Genomic DNA, 20,386 nt, shown 5'->3' with positions numbered 1-20,386 from the left:
GACTAAGTTCTTCCAGATTCGGACATCGTGCTATATTGTTCAAGTTTCTGTTGAACCACATCAGAAACAAGAGAACCGCGGGTCTAGGGCTCTCTTGAGTATCGCAAGTTCACCTTTCACGCAGTCACTAATCTAAATTACACACAGCTCTACCAAAATTTGACCATGCATTCTCAAGTAGAAGATGAGAATGTACGATTAGGGCCCAAATTCAGACCCCCCCCCCTCATAGTATCAATTTTTAGCTCTATCACTTCTGGTTCTATAGGGAAGAGCACCTTCTTTAAGATTCCTTAATTGGAGGGGGGGGGGGACTTGGGCCCCCTGGGGCCTCCCTGGGTGGAGCATAGTGCCCATTTTAACAAATTGAGATTGTAACCCCCTATAGAGATGCTACCTGCCAAGTTTGGTGAACATCCATCATGAGGCTTTCAAGAACAAGATGAAAATGTACAACTTAGGCCCCAATTTGGACATCCCCACCTCTCCCCACTGCCCGCAAGGGGGGCACCCCTGAATCTGCTATGAACAAACTTGAAACTACAGTCACTAATGTATAATAACTCATAGTATTGACTTAGCTCTATCACTTCTGATTTTAGAGAAGATCTTTAAAGATTCCTCAATTTGGGGAAGTTTGGGTCCCTTGGGGCCCTGCAGGTGGGACACGGTGCCCATTTGAACAAAGTGAGATCCTATACCCCTAGGGATCCTACCTGCCAAGTTTGGTGGAAATGGGTCATGGGGTTCTCAAGAAGAAGATAAAATGTACAATCTACAGGCCCCATTAGGACCCCCCCACCCCCACCCCTGGGTCCCAAGGGGGGCACCCCTGATTCCGCCATGAACAAACTTGAAACTACAGTCATCAATGTACTAACTCATTATAGTATTAACTTAGCTCTAGCTCTGTCATTTCTGGTTCTAGAGAAGAAGAATTTTAAAGATACCTTAATGGGGGTGGGCCCCCTGGGGGCCCCCCTGGGTGGGGCATGGTGCCCATTTAAAAGAATTGAGATCCTAACCCCCTAGGGATGCTACCTGCCAAGTTTGGTGAAAATTCGAAAATCCATTACGAGGTTTTCAAGAAGAAAATGAAAATGTACAATTTAGGCCCCATTTCGACCTCCCCACCCCCCCCCCCCCCCCGCCCCAAGGGAGGCACCCCTGGATCTGCCATGAAAAAACTTGGAACTACAGTAACTCAAAGTATTAAATATCACTTGTGTATAGAGAAGAAGATCTTTAAAGATTCTATAATTTTGGGGGTTTGGGCCCCCTGGGACCCCCTTGTGGGGCATGGTGCCCATTTTAACAAATTGAGATCCTAACCCCCTAGGGATGCTTCCTGCCAAGTTTGGTGAAAATCGATCTTGGGGATTTCAAGAAGAAGATGAAAATGTAAAAAGTTTACGCACGACGCACGACGGACGAACGATCGCAATAGCTCACTTGAGCCTTTGGCTCAGGTGAGCTAAAAAAGCCTGACGCGACAAATGAGCACTATCATTTCACATAGGTGTCCCTCAACACCTGTTGAACAATCTATTGTAGGAGTGCGGTGGTCGTGAATCCATCACTGCTGTTGAAACCAGGAAAAAAAAATCGTATTTCTCCCTGGGTTTCAACTTCGTTGAATTTCAGCCAGCATTCGAGCTTTTTTTTTTTCCTGCAATTCATGCTGCCTCATACTCTGCCATGCTCTAAATCTTCCCGTCTGCATTCGAATTGTAGTGACATTGTTTGATACTGCCACATTCTTATTTCATTTCTTAGCAACTATTAGTGTTTGTGTCAGAGGTAAAAGGTGAACTCTGAAAATCTCTTTTTGGTTGTGACCCTGCTACCTCCTGCTGAGCATAATGAGTACGACTCTTTTGGTACGACCCTGTTGTCCTTTTATAACATCTAGCTATAAATGCACGCAATTATAACGACTGCTAACAAAACGAACGCGTGTATTGTTTGTTTTGTCGGATAAGGGGGTCATGACCCTTATATCAAAGTCTTCAAAAATAAATTTGATAGATAAGATGAAATGTACATCGATACAAAACATGTATATCAGCATTAGTGTTGTACCTCCATGATGTCAAATACTCTCTCAAAAACTATGCGCAGAGGACAGTCAGCTGTACACGTTTATCCTAGAGAGCTCTGAGTCTAAAGACTAAACTGTGTGTCACAGTCATGATACAGACGGAGTGATTTGAAAGATTCACTCCCAGCCATTTTCTTCCATAGGAAGGGCCAGTCACATGGTTTGCAGTCAAACCTGGAAAAGGCTTTGGGTGCAGTCACGTGACCCAAAAACGACTCTTACAGGTTAACAAGACAACAATACTCTATTTCATTGCAATGTTTGAATTTGACTCCTTGGAAAAGCACTAATCCAAAGTTCTTAATACTAATAGGCATAAAAATATCAGTAGTATATTTTTCGTGTTGCTGTTGGTTTTTTTAATATGCGAAACCAGTTACATTTTGCTCTGTAGAAAATAAATATGGTCTTCTGAAATGTAATGGCACCTGACATGACTATTCGCTGGGTTTCTATACACGTTTGATATGTTCCAAATAATGCCAAATGTCATTGCTTTCTTTATACGAGACTCTTCTCTGTTGTCCTTTCTTTCTTTCTTTCTTTCTTTCTTTATTTATTTATTTATTTATTCACGTATCTATTTATTTATTTGTTTATTCATTTATTTATTTATTTATTTATTTATTTATTTATTTTTGGTCACGGCATACGTATTTCCATGATATGTGGTTCGGTGCCCTGTAAACGTTTGTTAAAATCTGTAGGTTATGTAAGTTCAGTTATGAATTATATTCATTCAAAAATTACGTGAATTATGACAAGAAGAGCAAAAGTGTCAAAAATGTCTACAATAAAATACATCAAATAATAAAAAATACCGAATGAATGTTGACAAATAGAGGAGTTTAGAGTATTCTCATTTCTCAAAAATGTCGAATGTATCATTTCGATAAATTAGTCAACGTAACATCTAATTTTTCTCCGTATAATACGTTGTGAATCTTAGCTCCTTCCTTGCTTTAGTAATCTACAGTTATACACCACAAAACGTCTTCTCAAAATGTATTCTCTGCAATTTTGTCGATTTTTTCTTTGCCCACAGTATATGCTCTGAGGATTTCAGAAACAATGGACACTTTATAAAACAATCCACGCTCTGTACCAAATGTCTTTTTTGTTGCTGCTTTGTTAAGTTTTCTAAGATGTTTGAGAATTTTCATGGATCACTTGAATCTTATGTAATTAAATATAAAGGCCATTGACCCTAAAGTCAGTTTGCTGTTTTCCCTTTGTTCAAGGGCAGTCAGTCAACCAGGTACTTATCACGGAAAATAAGTGAGCAGTCAAGATGATCCAAATGGGTTCGTTAAGTTAGTTTTTGTGTTATTTTATAGCAGCAGGAAACGTGATGCTGCGTTCTTGTAAAATTGTCACAAATTGCAATTAGTGTCGTTCATGCATCAAAGCCTTTTGCAAAAGCGTAAACGCAATCGTCGTTTGTTGTCTTTTCTCATATTACACGGAGATGGGAATCGTATTCATAAACATTATAAATCCATATTAAACAAATCAGCAGCGCCTAAACAATGATCTCGTAAATATTCGTTTCTACCCCTCATTCAATGACGCGTATACCCCCATCAATAATGGATCCGTCCTTATCATCCCTGATCATGTTCATGTTCCTGTGCCCTCCAGCAGTGACGTTAATTCTATGTCTTTTACATAAAATGAGCTTTAGAATCTCTGCAATCTGATTGGTCAATTATCATGCATTGGGTTTTACTGATCCACACTGAGCCATGGATCGGGTAAAATCCATGGCTCAAGCCTTGTGTAGTATTGCTGATTGCTGGTGTACCGGACGCAGAATGGGGAAAAGGTTGAATTCCATTCATTTATTTAAAATTTTATAATTTTATAAAACGAATGATGCTCAGGCCTGTTTCGTGGATCAGTAAGGTTATTGGATGCTCTCGTTTAACTGTGGAAACAGTCTAAAACCCACTCGTTGTGCTCGTGGGTTTAAACAGTTCCAAAGTTGTGCATCCATTTAATGTGCATCCAATTCTCACTGATCCACTCTGTCCTGTGCATCATAAGTATATTAACACACTCATCCAGAACCAGACACACAAGTATTGCGTGAAATGACACGAAATACCAATTGTCCTCCCTCACTATGGTGTACCATGCATCCAAATCAATCAAAATGGGGTAAAGACCGGGGGTAAATAAAATGAATAGGAGCCGATCCACATGAATTAGTTCGAAAATCCGTCCATGATTGGGAGAGGGAACAATTGCGAAATCCCGGTATGGAACATTAACAGAGCTTGTAAAGCGTGCATGACGCTGTTACCATGGTTACTACGACACCAAAGCGCAACAAACATGATTCTCTGCGTGTTTTTTTTTTTTTTTTATTTCATTTCAATTTTTTTTTTTTTATTTCATTTCAATTTTTTTTTTTTTTTTTGCAAGGTGGTTCGCTTTGTGCCTCGGTTGCTGTAGACTGAGTTCGGTTCTCAGTTAACAAATAAAAGATGAGATTGCAAGATTTCTGCTTGAACGTCATCGAAATAATCGCCGAGGTTGAGAATGGTTGTCCTTGACTATTGATTCAAAGGGATTTAACATCCAAATCCAGTGAGTTAAACCCGACTCGCTTACGGTGACTGCGGGGGGCATAATTTCAGCTTTGAGGATGACTGAAAAAACGATGCTCTTTGTACGGAGAAATAATGGACAGTGTCCTTGGTACACTGTAATCAAACTCATTAATATTGAAAGCATGGTAATTCAACAACGTTCACATAACACATTGTTAGCATTAAGCATCCGTTCAACGCTAGCCTACATTCATCAAGCAGATTTACTCTTTTTGTATCAGTCTATTAGCACTTTGCTTGCTACTAGTACACATTTTGTTAAAGGGATCTATATTCATAGTTTTGGTTGATACCTAACTTCAGGTGTCTAATATTTTTCGGTGAGATAGTGTGAAACCTCTCATGAAATATGAAAGAGCATGTAATTCAAAGAGAAATTCAACGTGTCAATTCAATGCGCAAAATAGAGCAATCCTAACAAAAAGCGGGACCCACCTTTTATTATGATTGCTTCATTTTACTTTGTTTTTTGGATGTCTCAGCCATTCGAAAACCGATTTTCATCTTATGAACTTCGAATTCCTCTTAAAATGATATGCTCTGCGTATTATTTCATTAGTTTCTTGGTATCTCACAAAAAGGCCTAATCCTCGCATACACCAATACTGTACCATCCCTTTAATATCACAACAATGAGATGTTTAACTCAGCTTTTCACATTTCTCGTCACGTTTTCTTTTTCTGTCTGTTTTAATAGCAAGCCTCGGATCTGCGACGCTAACGCTAAGACGACGCAGTAGCTATAATAGGGTTGAACAATGGACACAGTTATCTTGTGTATGTGCAGAACCCCATTTTTAGCCAAATAGCGTTGTCGTAATCGTTTGCGTCGCAGATTTAAAGCTTGCTTTATTACAGTGTCCACATGTTACCTGAAAAGGGGTATCTCACTGAGCTGCGAATGTTTGCGATGTTTTCCAATTTGAACGTGTTCAAAATTTCTTTGCGCCAAGAAAGACTGCAGCAATTAAAACCGCTTGCGAATTTGATTGCAACTGTTAGCGAACCCTAAAATTCCCTAGAATTCGCTGCGCTCGCAAACATACTATTCTCAGCTCAGTGAGATACCCCCTTTAGTTCGTCACACTGTAAAAACATCGGTGTTAAATTTAACACCGATCAAGTGTTAATAGAGGACCACACCCACAGGTGTAGAAAATGCACTGTGATGGTGTTGAAAAGTGTTCACCTGACACTTCGTGGTGTTAATTTGACACTGTACCTGGTGATATTTTGACACTGTACTGGTGTTAATTAAAAAATGACACCACATGGTATTGATTTGATATTTGTTGGTGTTAATATCAATGGTTTAACACCCGTCCAGCTTCAATAAGAGACCACACCAGCTGGTGTTACTATGGTGTAAATCTATTTTCACATATTTTCAAAAATCTAGTATTTTAATGTAAAATTCTTGATCGTCTTGTTTAAATTAAAAATCAACAAGAAGTGCAGTTACTAAGAAACTCTTCAAAAAACAGTTTTATATTTGGAAATGACACCCGGAGGTGTTGATTTAACACCATAAATGAGCACCGAAAATTTAACACCAGCTCGGTGTTCACTATTTAACACCGGACTTTTTGCAGTGCATGCTCATTACATCCATTCTTAGATTCCTCTCAGAAGCTTTTCTTCAACAATACCCGTAAACATCGAACGCCTATCCTTTCTATAAATAAGATATGTTATCATAACTAATGACGAAGTAAGCACGTACGTTGCATCGATTTTATTCAGTCTACTCTTTACAAAGGTACGGCGGTACCAGGGGATGTTTCTCTAGTACCTTACTGATCTTAAGAAGAGATATCAATGTTTGTCTAGACAGAAATCAATAGAATGTTTCTATTAATGTGCCAAGATTTCAATGTACAATATTTCTAAAAAGTTTACTCTAATTTGATGTGTAGTTCTAAAAAGGGACAAAATCGTATGAAAATCATTCTCATCTATATAGGCCAATCCGGGTTTGACATGCCATGACAAAGTGAGACGTCAGTGCATCATTGCTTAGACACTCTGTATCGGCAACATGAACAAAGTGCGCTCAAAAATGGCATTTGATGTATTTGATAAACTTGGTCTCAATGACAGCATAACAATGAGCACCACGCTGCCAGTTATCATTACCCCCCAGCGGTAGCTATATCACCAAAGCTCCTTGATACGAGGTACCTGCTCTCACATCAGTTAAAGAGGGGTGTTTTGTGGAGGTTACAGTTCAGTGAAACACAGAAAAGGTGTAAGCCGTGAGCTAGAATCTGTCTGTACAGTTTAAAGGTCCGCCTCGACAGATCCATGAAATCCTTATTGAATGTCTCTATAGCATGCCTTATATTAAGTACGTGTGTGTGTGTGTGTGTGTGTGTGTGTGTGTGTGTGTGTGTGTGTGTGTGTATGACCGTACGTGCGTGTTTATGTTGTCGCTTTATAGAACCCATCATGTTGCCTCACGGTTGCAACTGATTGACACATTGCCCTACTTGTACATCGACGTAATGTTGAATGTTGCTTTTGTCCAGAAGCATACGCCTGTAAGGAGAAGAGTACTCACCGGAAGTAGACAAGACTCCAAGAAATCTTTAGTTTTGACGAGTTGCCTTCTCGTAAAGGCGCATATTAAAAGCGAGTTTAGAGCAGTCATTTTCAAGCTATAGTAAAAAGCCAGTTTGGCACCTTAATTCACGCCTGTTCGTTCAGACTAATTGAGCACGAACTAGTCGCTTTCATGCTGTAAGCCTCACTGAAGACTATTTTATTTGGACTCATTTGGGACAAGATGGTGCAATGATGGGTTCTCTTAAAGAGGATCCACCCCAAAATGGATAAATTTCAAAAGGAAGAGAAAAAAAAATTCCCTACAGAACGATACAAAAATGACCAAAAAAAGAAGAAAGAAATAGGATGAGAAACTTTATTTTCTTTTTGTGGTGATCGTTTACAGTGCCTGCCTCTTTTACTCATTCATCTTTATAATTATGGTGTTGCCCCTAGTAACTTCTTCAGTGTATTATACGCATTATTATGCTCATATCCAGGGTAGGCCTATATGTCATGCTTTGTTAGTCATGTGATCCGTGCATAATGTAGGCGATTTAAAATTTCACTTCTCCCTTTCGTTTTTAAATACACTCTGTAATTTGCACTCATGTAACAAAGGGGGAAATCATCGGCGTTAAAGTATATCCTCAATGCCAATGGTATACATCGATGGGGTCGAGTTAATCGGGTCAGTAGCTCGTCAAGGTTTCTCGTCCCCTATAGTATTCAATTTATCAATTAACTACCATGCATGGATGCTTTACCATCTCATAAAGGATACTGTTGGTATAGAGAGTGTGGATTAATAATAAAACTTCCTCACGATGACGCCTCCTGCGTGGAGGTTGCTAGTCTTCGTTCAAGGGAACTACCACATTTTTGCGATCCCGAAACAGAATCACAAAAAAGTTAGGAGCAATTCAATCCAAGGATTACTGAATATATCAGTTTCAACCGCTATGTTCATTATATCACCGACAGCATGAAAAACTATGACTACTGTTGTATTTAGAAGTCGTTCTGCTTTATCTCTAGTTATAATATTAGAAGAGTGTCAACATTGAAAGTGGCAATCAATACTATTTTTAGTCTTATTGACTGAATTTAGTTTGTGTCTGGTATATGTAGCACTGACAGCAGTATCAAAACACTTATTTGGAATGCAACAACAAAGGAAGATAATTTTGTCTTAGTCGCAATGAACTGACGCGTAATCATCTTGTATATGTCGTATGAATATGAAAGAATATTAGGCCTATATGTGAAACCCATTGCTGTGTGGTATAGATTACATGTCGGTTTGTTTGGAAGAATCACGATTAAGCCTAATGGTAGATGATCCGAGAGAAATTTTCGTTCACGTCGAACGTATTTTTTTTTTTTATTCTACAGTCATTTCTTCAATCCTCGTTTATCATTCAATGAGGTGTGAAATTAAAACGCAGTCGTAAAGGATTATACAAACAAGGCACTTTGGAACGAAATAATTGCTTAAGAATTTTACAAATAGAGTTAAAATGTATTTTTTGTTTTTTGTTTTTTAGTTTACAGATGACCCATAAAACGTTGGGCTCACATAGCTGTCCACTGGTTCTTGTTATTCTAACCTCAAATAATCAATCTCAACCTTTTCAGTTTCTACAGGGACAATATCTTTCGATCAACAAAATCCTAACCACAAGGTACTTAAACACTTATTTGTATTTGGGTTTTTTTTACAGATATTTAAAAGGTATTTTTGTATTTATATTTTCAAAACAATGATTTTTTAAATGAGGGGGCTGCAATTTACAAGCTAAGCTGTATAGTAGTCAGTTCAATTTCCACCAACATACGCCTATTTAATCATTGTTTAATAAAACGTTAAATAATTCCAGACGACTCGTTTTGATTTTACTACCTTATGTCATTATGTTACAAATTACTTTCAGATGTAAATATTTTGACATAATTTTTGTAGTTACATAATCATAATGTGTTTATGATTCATGCATGTAGGCCTATGATTTTGTTCGAAATGAAAAATAAATGAACCTTAATGAAAGCGAAAATGTCCTTGTAGTTTTCTACATCTCATTCACCTTCATTGTTGGACAAAATTTCTCCTCTTCCTCTATTCATACCTCTTATAATTTCGGTCAGAAAATGAGAGATCTTTCTGCCTTTTTTCGTGCATCCAAAGGAGAATATCAATCTGTTTACTATACCTGTATTGTGTATTCAATATAATGCATCTGTGTACACTTATACTTTACACCCATAGCCCCACATATTTGTAACAGCACATAAATACGCCGTTCATGCCCCTCCTGTAATTCTTTCTGTCTGAGCATCACGACTGTGCGGATTCAACTGAAGTTGAAGTTGAAGTTTGAATTTATTTTCATTTTCGACAGAACGTAATGATATACACTTTATTAATTTTTGTACAAAAGAAAGGAATAAAGTAAAAGATGCATTGTGATAGGAATAACGTGTACAAAAAATACAGCAAACATTAAAATACATCAATTTGATTACAAAACATTGCATCAAATCGCAAAGGAGAACAATATATGGGCCGTAATGCACAAAAAGAAAAAAAAGGAATATGTGTCTCTTTATCTAATATATTTGTTCCTGTATCTTCATTATTTTTCTGACAGTTGTTACATTATATTGTTAGTGTTTTATTGAGGGAGAGTGAAACATTCTCTTCTATTTCAGCCGTTTGTTCTTCAAACATAAAATAATAATCGTTTGATTGGTTCAAGCATTTTCAAAGCCTCAAAATCTTATTTTGATATGATTTTGAGTTCATTTCTTAATTTCTTTTTCATGTTTTTCATAATCGCTAAATTTACCACTGAATCTTTTGATTGACGACGTATCTTCATGAGACCAAAATTCATGTATACTTTTCTGAAATTGACTCAAACAAAATTCTGTGTATGTGTCTAGATTCAATAACTCTAACTTCAACTGGTTCCATCTTTTTCCACTGAAGAGGGACCTATGACTGAACAAGCTTGCTTTTACGTAGGCCCATCATAATATTTCTCCTGTATACTGCGTCTAATTCAAATTAATTTTATACGATCCCAGTTGTATAGTTAATTTTAATATGTTTGTTAACCTGTTAACGCTAACATAAGCGGTGAGTGGATTGCACTTCGAATACCTCTAATAGATTACAATTTTCCTATTTAGTGGAAGACGAAAATACAGTATTATGTGTGCGCACACAGCCAATTGATAGTAATCTGAATGTTTTATGTGTTCTCAAAGAAATCGTCAAGGCACGTACAATTTTGTATTATTGTCAAATATCGATTGGTTTGCGCACCACAATATTTGACGTGCACAATGCTAACAATCGTGTTATACAGCTGAGGAAAAATTTAATCTCATCTAGTCGCCTTTGTGTCCCCGCACCGTTAGACTCCCGACAGCATTGATCATCCTGACCGCATAAAAGTAGAAATCAATATTTCTGACAAATTTGCTGCATTGATAGGTGAGAATTTCATAAATGTCGCCTCTAACAAAGAGGGGGAAAAGAGCGAGAGAGCCGGATGCGTGTAGACATTACAGAAGGGGAGTTTTAGTGTAGCTGTCCTGTGTAGTCGGGGTAGGCCTAGCTCTGGCAAAATGCAGGGCAAAATGTCATTTTTTTTAAAAGCACTGCCTGTCGCCATTTTCAAAATCAAATAAATTTACTCCATTGCTATCACCTCCAAAAACATGCTTTCGTAAGTTCATCGCAATTTTGAATTTCAGTCTTAAATTTTTGTTGTATTATGACGTCCAACAACGAACAAAAACAACAACAAACAACAACAACACTGCAGATTAATATTATGTTGTTGCTTGACTGTTGATTTTGCACACTTCGAGTTTGTATTTTTTTTTTCATTACAAAACATTACTTTTAGCGACTTCAGGCTCCGCTTCGGGCCTTGATGATAGACCTTGTCGGGGGTAATTCAATTAAAATGATATGTTCCATGTCACATTAATTTCCATTATGAATCTGTGTGTAGTGTATTATCGGTACACTATATGCTTCGATAGTAATGTCCATTAACCAAAGGACATCTATGCACGGTGAAGGTTGCACTGTGCATTAGTAATAATATTAATTTATAATTACGAAACCAAACATCAGAACCAGGTCGCTACACTTTTTTCTTATCCTCCTCGTGGTTACCAATGCGTGCTTCATTGACTCATTATATCGGACTGTATCACAAGTTGCATGGGCAATCATGTTTTTATTATTATTTTTTTTTTTGCAGTTGTTGTTGGACGGGGGCAGTTGATGATGGATTTTCAGACTAACAAAAGCTTAATTAAAATCCGTATACAAGGTTCCTTGTCACATCATTCAATATCACGCGAGTAGCTGGAATGAGTGTATACAATGTCTGCACTTTTGGTATCGAAAAATTAATATTGATATCGATGAATAAGAATCATATAGCATGCTTAGTCTAGAATGACGCATTTCATTTTAAGCTCTCTGTCTTACCGTCTCCATATTTTCATACTGTAGGGCCTACACTTCCTATTCATTCCTGAAAATATGTCATATTCATGATATTCTAACAGGGACTGTACACAAAAGTGAAATTATCAAAGTATATGTTGCATATCTTTAGTTCATCCGCATAGAGGTCAGATTTGTGTCATAAGTAATAAGCGATGACATTACAGGTGCTTGCGCCAAGGAAAAGGCCTATTAATGATGATATGGTAAAAACAACAACACAAGAATGTTGAGATGTCCGTTATAGCTAAACATCTTCACAAAATCATCGCAAATTTTGTCATTCATTTGTTTCGCCGATGACACAAGCTTGTTTTTTTTTCACATCGAGACCCTAATGCATTAATGAATATGATGAATACTGAGCTCAGGTCCGTGCAATCCTGGATTCATGCGAACAAATTGTCCTTGAACATAGAAAAAACTCATTATATGGTATTTAGTAATTCTTTGAATGTTGTTCCATATGATATCAAAATAAATGATTTATGTTTAAAGCAGGTTAATAACACAAAGTTTTTAGGGCTTTGGATTGACCAAGAATTATCCTGGAAAACTCATGTTAATTTTGTAAGTAAAATTTTGTCTAGAAATATTGGGATTTTGAATAAGCTAAAACATTTTTTTTCCTGTTCATATTTTGCAGAGTATATATTCTTGTTTAATATCTCCACACTTCAATTATGGAATTTTGGCGTGGGGAAATGCAATTCACTCATTACTAGATTCCCTTCTCCGTATTCAAAAGCGTGCAATAAGAATCATAAACCACGCCGGATATTTTGCCCATACCAATTGTTTTTTCCATCAAAACAGAATTCTGAAAATTTCAGACTTATTTTATTATAATCTCGGAATTTTCATGTATAAACTAACAACTAATGAATTACCATCTGTTTTTATCCACATGTTCAAAAGGAATCGTTCTATCCACTGTTATCCCACTCGCCAGAGTGACGCCTATCACCTTCCCCGTACTCGCACTATTTTTGCAAAGAAGACAATGATATTTACTGGACCCAGATATTGGAATGATCTCCCTCTAGATATCACTTCTTCCTTATCTTTATTCACCTTCAAACGCAAATTAAAACAGTTATTACTTAGTGGATACACACTACCAAGCCTTTAGCAACCTTTTTATGCTCCCAGTCTTTTGTCCTTGTCCGCAGCACCAAGTTACTTAAGTTATTTCATGGTACCGATACATCTTTTAATAATACAGCATTTTTGTTATTCAAACACTGCGAAATTTGTATGCAGTCTGGTTTGTGCGATATCTATGTGGTTCATTAGTTTATTACTCATCTATTTTTTTTTGTACTGGTGTAATTTTAGTTGGTCAAGACAAACATATCCGTTCTCCGTGTAAAATTATATGCCTATGAACTCGGGAACCTACAGTTTTACAAGCTTTAAGCTTTTATGTAGGCCCCATCATATTTCTTATACTTACTAGTGACATTTTCATACGATGTGACCATGTACATTTGTGTCAAGTATATTTTCTTTTTCTTTTTCTTCTACAATCAAAAGACATGATTGTATATATTTTGTACTCTTGTTTTGTTGTCAATAATTTTGTAATGTCATCATTGAGAAAATGGAAATATGAAATAAATTTGAACTGAACTGAACAAGTAGGCCTATATGATATTAGGGCAGCAAAAGTTTAGCAATTGGTTGTGCCATTTACAGTAAATATTTCACTTTCTTAAGTATAGGACAGGATTGAGTCTCCGATACAGGGCCTCGTTTCATAAAAATTGTAATCAGTAACAACCGCCACTTTTCTATGACAAATTTGCTCTTATGCATCTTATTAGGTCCAAAGGATTTCAGTATAGCTTATATATCGTTACTTGTTGTTGATAACAAGTTTTATGAAACGGGGCCGAGATGTCTCTTAGAATGGCAGCCATGCACTAGGCCTAAATACCTTTGCCAAAAGGTTATATATTAAGTACGTTTTGCATGCAGGCGTTTGCTTCTTTGTTTATTTCTTTTTATACCTGTTATCAGTATTACTCGAAATGATGCATGTTTTGATGACATTTCCAGGACACGTTCGTTGTGGTGAAAGGCACATGATTTGTGGTGTGGGGATCCGGATCATGACCCAAATCCATGGCCCGGATACGCAGGATTTCTTTCTTTCGTTCTTCTTCTTGGTATGGCATTGACGGAGGTTGCGTTCTCTTGTAGTTTTAACGAATAAGAATGTGATTCTCGAGGTAACAATTTTTATGGTCGTGTTGTTTTGCTGCATTACACAGCTAGGATCCCTGAAAAAATAGACTACACTCTAAATTCGTTGGATTAAAAAGTAATCTAATAGATCATGAGGAGGGACAAATCCAAATAAGATTATTAATTTCAAATCTAATGGATTTTATTTCTAAATCAATTAGACTAAAAATTGTAATCTTTTGTGGATTTGTCCCTCCTCATACTTTTTAATCCAAAGAATTTAGAGTGTATGAGGTCACGATATCCTCAGGGTCAATGCTTCCTGTCATCAATTTTCATGGTATACGTGCATGGTGTTATAAATGATTCATCAAAGAACGCTCATGAATGCTGCATGATGTTGTACTCAGTCACATAGTAACGCGCAAGCGTCGTTGTTAAATATTTTTCTCCGTGATACATGAATGCCCAGTATAGTCACCAGACGAATATTATGTTAACAGTGGCGGATCCAGAGGGGGGCGCAACCGACACACGCCCCCCTTATTTTTCCTTTAAAAACAAAAGAAATAAAAAGAAAAAAAAATGAAATGAAACCCGGAAGTGGCACCAGAAATATTAGTCACCCCCCCCCCCCTTTTTACAGAATTCCTGGATCCGCCCCTGGTTAACATAATTCGCAAAAACAAGGATACAGAACGCATTCTAAACTTTCATATTTTATAACAGTAAATGCGTGGAGGAATGTGAGTTGATCTACAGTGTCAGACAGTTTACTCTGGACTCGATTAGATCAGTAAATATGGACTTATTGAAACTCTACTTTCTCTGAATGTTGTTTGAACTGTACTTTTACGTAGAGAGCGTTATAGGTTTTTAACGATATATATTTTGTAACCAGCAAGTTAGTTTCTTCAGTCTTACCAATGTTTTCCCCGAGGTATCGGCCATGATATTTACTTCAGTAACTCCAGTTACCCAAGCATAATACATAATTATACGGAACATGCTAGGAAGAAACATTCGGGGATGTACGTGACTGCGATGGCAAGGTTCGAACCCATTAGATATCCTTCATGAGCCCTGTTGCATTAAAATTTTCATCAAACATAAGATTGAAGCTCTGAAACTCAAATATAATTCTCTTAATACTAAATTTTGATTGGCTGATACCCGACTTCTGTTTGAATCTCTCACTTAATGCTCCATGGTTTTCGTCCATGGTTTAAACCATGGTTTCATTTGTACCACCTTCGTCAATTCGGGCCAATATATGTTTGATTGCACCTTTTTTATGCAAAGGCCCCAAATCTCCCGACAGAAAACGCATTGTCCACTGTTTTACAAAGCGCTCCCATTATTACAGTCAACATACTAATTATGATTACATCTTTCCCCGCCATCCAATTCCGCGACCTCACTTTCTTTCTCTTCGTCTTTTTCTCCCTCCATCTATCTATCTTTTTGTCTCGCCCTTTCTTCCTTTCACTTCTTTCCAAGGTTGTTAGCAGAATTACGTATTGATTAAATTTGACCGTAATCGTCGTAGAGATATTATATAGGCCTACTGTGTGCGTTTTTTATATTATCTGTTATGAGAACGCATTCTATCAGGAGGTTTTTAATACGAATTCACTTCTTACAGCCTCTTATTGACTCCCAATCAAGTTAGCGGAAATGAAGCAAAATGTGTTGACCTACCTGATAAACATTCGCTAAACTTTTCATATAACAGGAAAGGTTACAGAAGTTGATGACGGTACATTGATCTGCTTCTATTTCCACCAACCATTGTCAGATGTCGTCGACCCAAACTATCTCCCCTGATACGAGTTTATATCTTTGACTCTTCCTGTTTTGGTACTCTTTATTCAAACGTACCATTTTCTCTTTATCTGTATAATGTTTCATCTATGTAAATGAGATAAAACATCCGGTTCCATAACATTTGCTCCTGCGACAATTGCTCACATGATCTAACTGCAAACTTTAATTCTACCCACAGACATAATCATAACCCTAATCCTAATCAACACATCAGACTAAACCTTAGACGCCTATCACAATCCTAACCCTAACCCTAAGTCCTTGGAGAAAATAAGATCGGAACAATATCGTCGCAGGAGGCAATGTCGTGTCACCAAAACACCCATGCACAGCCGAACATACTTCGAAAAAAAAAGTATACAGGAATATATTGCGGAAAAAGTCAGAAATGACAGCTTAATATGGAGTAATTAGCTGTGATTGATAAGAATATGTTTATCTTCAAAGTAAATCTTATTCAGAGGCTACTCTCTAAAAAAATCGAGTGAAAATTTTCACTCTAAAAAGAGTGAATACAAAAAAGAGTGAATTTCGAGTGAAATTGGAGTGAATTTTGAGTGAAAATGCTCATTTTCACTCATTTTGGAGTGACGTCAGGGATCACTCCAAAATCTTCGAGTGATCCCTGACGTCACTCCAAATGAGTGAAAATGAACATTTTCACTCTAAATTCACTCCAATTTCACTCGAAATTCACTCTTTTTTTGTATTCACTCTTTTTAGAGTGAAAATTTTCACTCGATTTTTTTTTAGAGAGTACAATGCTGTCATTTGCTTTTTATATACATTTGGCCGTAAACGAAACACTTGCACTTATGAGTCTCATGAGGAGTTTGATAAGAGCATATGAATCCTTACGAAATTTACGACTGAAATTAAACTAATTTGCTTAACTCGATCAAACATTATATATATATAACATCCTGTATAAGACTTATATTTAGAGGGATCAATTTTATTAGGCATCTGTCTTGCAATCAGCCATCGCGAAAATGGTTTACTTTTTTAATAAAAAAGGACTAATATCGAGGGATGCATGCAGCAAACTCACAGCATTTACAAAAGGTTAGACTTGTTTTGATCGAAGTTTATCATGTTTATAGCTTCGTAGACGTGTAAATCAAAATGATACGATCGATTATGGTGTAGATGCATTCTCACTCGCGTTGGCATGTATATTAAAAAAAAACAGCTTAAAAATACATAACGATGAATATATACATTTTGAACTACAATGTATTATCCATCATTCACGTATCCACTCGTAAAGGCTCAGAAAGCTGTTTGTATTTATGCACTCTCAGAGCGAAAGAAATGACATTTTGATATAGGAATGGTTATGAAAAAACAAAACAAAACCTAAAATGCTTATATTCCACTAAACGAATCCATTTCTGACACACATCTCCGCCGCTCACATACAATAACGCGCGCGCGCACACACACACACACCCATTGGAGATACATCCTCGTATCTGATTCAATGGTCTAAAATAATTTGATAGTATATAGAGCCTAATGTCTCTAATAGGCTAAATGTATCACTATACATTGTTATCGCCTATATAGCTCTCTGTTCAAACTATATGAAAACGGGTCAAAAGACGCGTGACATGTCTTATGAATGTAGAGCTACCTTGCAAGTTTTAGAAAAAAATCAAAGCCAAACGACCTCTTGACTGAATTGCGAAAAAGATACCGCTTTGTCATTATTCCATTTCGGCGTTCCGATGGCATTACTTTTTTGTATTTTTTTTTCCTCTAGCTTCTCCCACCCCCCTCCTTTGTGCTCTGCTCAGCGGATGTTTATTGTATGACCATAAAAACTACAATGTAACAAAATCGAACAAAGAAGTAGAGTGCAATTTTGCATTCTGCAAGGTAATTTAATAACAGCATATTTGACAAATCTGCTTGAGTGTATAAACGTGATATCTCCGAATATGTTGGCCGGGTCTTCCGCTGACTTTGAAAGTCTTCATAGCGATAAGACACAGACTGATTCCATGAGGGGAGAAGTAATAGTTGAAGTTAGATTAACCGTCTTACTCCCACTGTGATCTACATTAACTTTGTTGTTATTCCTGATAGCAACGCTTTCGGTCACAAAAGGGTTAAGTCATCATGAAGAGAAGAAACAATATAGCGTTAAGCATTACGTCATTGAAGTTCGTATACCGACGAGATACTAAAATCCAGGCCTGCTGGAATGTTTCATCACCTGATAAAGGCACGGAAGTTAGAGATCCAGACAATTTAAAGGAATGGTACAGTTCGGTTGATATGGGGCTACAGGTTTGCAACGTTTTATGATGATGAATTTTTGAGGTAATGAGAAATATATTATTAAATAGAACATATAATTCTAAGAGGAATTCAAAGTTTGTTTGACGAAAATTGGTTTTGAAATGCCATGAGATATCCAAAACAATGCAATCATGATAAAAAGTGGGGTCCACCTTTTATCACGATCGCTAACTTTCACTTTGTTATCCGATATCTCAGCAATTTGTAAGCCGATTATCATCAAATGAACTCTGAATTCCTCTTACTGTATGCTCTTTAACATTTCATAAAGTGATTTCTAAGTATACCATGCAAAAAAAAAAGTTAAAGGCTGACTTCTCACCTCAACCAATACTATACAGTTATATTATCTCTTTAAGTCAACATAAAAGTTCATAATATCATCAAGTGAAGGCAGAATTGGCAGGAAACCTCCACGCCACGTATTGGAATAGAAGGAGACTGCATTGGGTTATTGTCAACTGTGACAGATCAAGAAATCGTCCCCCCCCCCCCCTCCCCGAATTAAAATTTGAATAAAGAGATTCAATTAAGTTAAAACAACGACAACAAAACAAACAAATATAATAAACTAGAAAAGCACTCCCCCAAGCAGCTACTTTCCACCGATGATCTTGCTCTTCCATAGAGATCAGTGATTTCCAACCAACAGTTTCCAACCATACATAATTATGCATGCTGAAAAATCGCCCGATTTCCCAATCAGCTGTGTGGCGCGCCTCCCCAAGCAGAAACTCAGAGCACGCCCTTTAGTGCGCGTATGAAAACCTCAAAACTGCGCAGCTTGAACTCCCAAGTTCATTGACCCTTCCTGCCAAAATAATGTCGAAAATCCTTCAAAAAATCCACCAAAATTTCCGGATCACTGCCAAATTAAATCATCTGTTCCTTGTGTCATTCTCAACCTTTCCTGCAAGTTTCATCTAAATCCGTTTGCAACTTTTGGAGTTACTTTGCTCACGGACAAACAAACAAACGGTAACGAAAACATAACCTCCTCCCTTCATTAGATTGAAAGGCCTATCATAAAATCTACTAGTATATGTATGGTAGCAAAAGCTCTAACAAAGATTGGCAAATCTGGGAAGTTGAATAAGAATAAAATACCTCACAAATAGCTTGAATAGATAGAGATACTATCTCTATATACACCCACACATATCACTTTCATCAGTACAGACACACACGCATACGACATACATACATGCACATACATACATGGATAGATCAATGTTAAGTAGGTGATGGCTAACGCCAAAAATATGATAATAAAGGAAATGCATGACAGGAAAAGGCAGGAAAAAAAAGCAGACAATAAAAATGAGAGGAATGAATGAGACTCACCTAGGAGGCAGATGGTGATCACCGCCAGCTGATGATGTACGGCTGCCATGTCTACGGCGGCAGCTCCCCGAGCTTTCCTCGACGTTACCGATCCGCCAGTCAGAACACAATCATAAAAAAAAAACCCTCCGACAAAAAGGAGGCGGTTGCTCTGAGAAAATCAGAGAAATGAGTTCAAATTATTACTTCTATTCCTCAATACTTGACAGTTAAAGGAAATCTGTTATCTTCATTGTTATTTACTGATGAGTAGGAAGGAAGACTTGGATGATATACCCGAGATTCATAACGCGCTGAATGTATTTGTAATCACCACTCATGCGCCTCACAACTCGTTTCTGAATTCGGAGGTTCTTCAATTGGGCATTGATAGTATAGCGCGTGCGCACGAAGCGCTGTGAAATTCGTGATGCGAAATTATTTTCTGGTAGAAATGCACTCTGCGGATTGGCAGGTTATGAAAATGGGGGCTTCGCGCTCCACTACATGTGCGTAGCAAAAAAAGGGGTAGGTTTGGAGTGCGGGTATGACGCAGTGGTGGCGCATGAAACCAGCAACGAACCAGTCAATCCTTTCTATGAGATTCTTATTCCATTATCATGCAAATTAATTTCCAAAATCTTTAACGTCTAAATATTGCTCGTCACAATGGGTGTGATTGATAGCCGATGATTCCTGCATGGGTCGGATGGGGGTGGGGTGGGGAGAATTATAGTAGGCTCTCAGTAATTCTGAATAACAAACATATTCTACACTAACCATCAACACCTTTACGAGAAAGAATTTTGCCACTGTACGGTAGTCGGATTTTGTTATGGCTATTATACAACTTGAACACTATAATGACAATTTATGATATTAAAGAAGAAGAAATGATATTGCCATGGACTTTCATCTTTGTTTATAGCACACTGACAAAATTAAACT

The 20,386-nt window shown here is 37.2% G+C and overlaps 1 protein-coding gene across 1 annotated transcript in view; it reads right to left on the bottom strand.

The window, feature by feature from the left end:
• The window catches only part of LOC139739942 (fibrocystin-L-like), a 134,934-nt gene extending 115,177 nt beyond the window's left edge, over positions 1-19,757 (bottom strand). The window contains exon 1 of the mRNA XM_071650541.1: positions 19,460-19,757. Within this exon, the coding sequence (XP_071506642.1) occupies positions 19,460-19,508 (49 nt within the window). The 5' untranslated portion in view covers positions 19,509-19,757. The remainder of the gene's footprint in view (positions 1-19,459) is intronic.
• Between the last annotated feature and the right edge of the window lie 629 nt (positions 19,758-20,386).

The sequence above is a fragment of the Diadema antillarum genome, unplaced genomic scaffold (assembly GCF_040938485.1).
Source record: "Diadema antillarum isolate AM-2024a unplaced genomic scaffold, OU_Dant_1.0 seq00000821_RagTag, whole genome shotgun sequence".
In the NCBI taxonomy this organism is placed as follows: domain Eukaryota; kingdom Metazoa; phylum Echinodermata; class Echinoidea; order Diadematoida; family Diadematidae; genus Diadema; species Diadema antillarum.
Note: the sequence above shows the minus strand (reverse complement) of the source record. Positions and strands in the feature narration are given on the sequence as shown.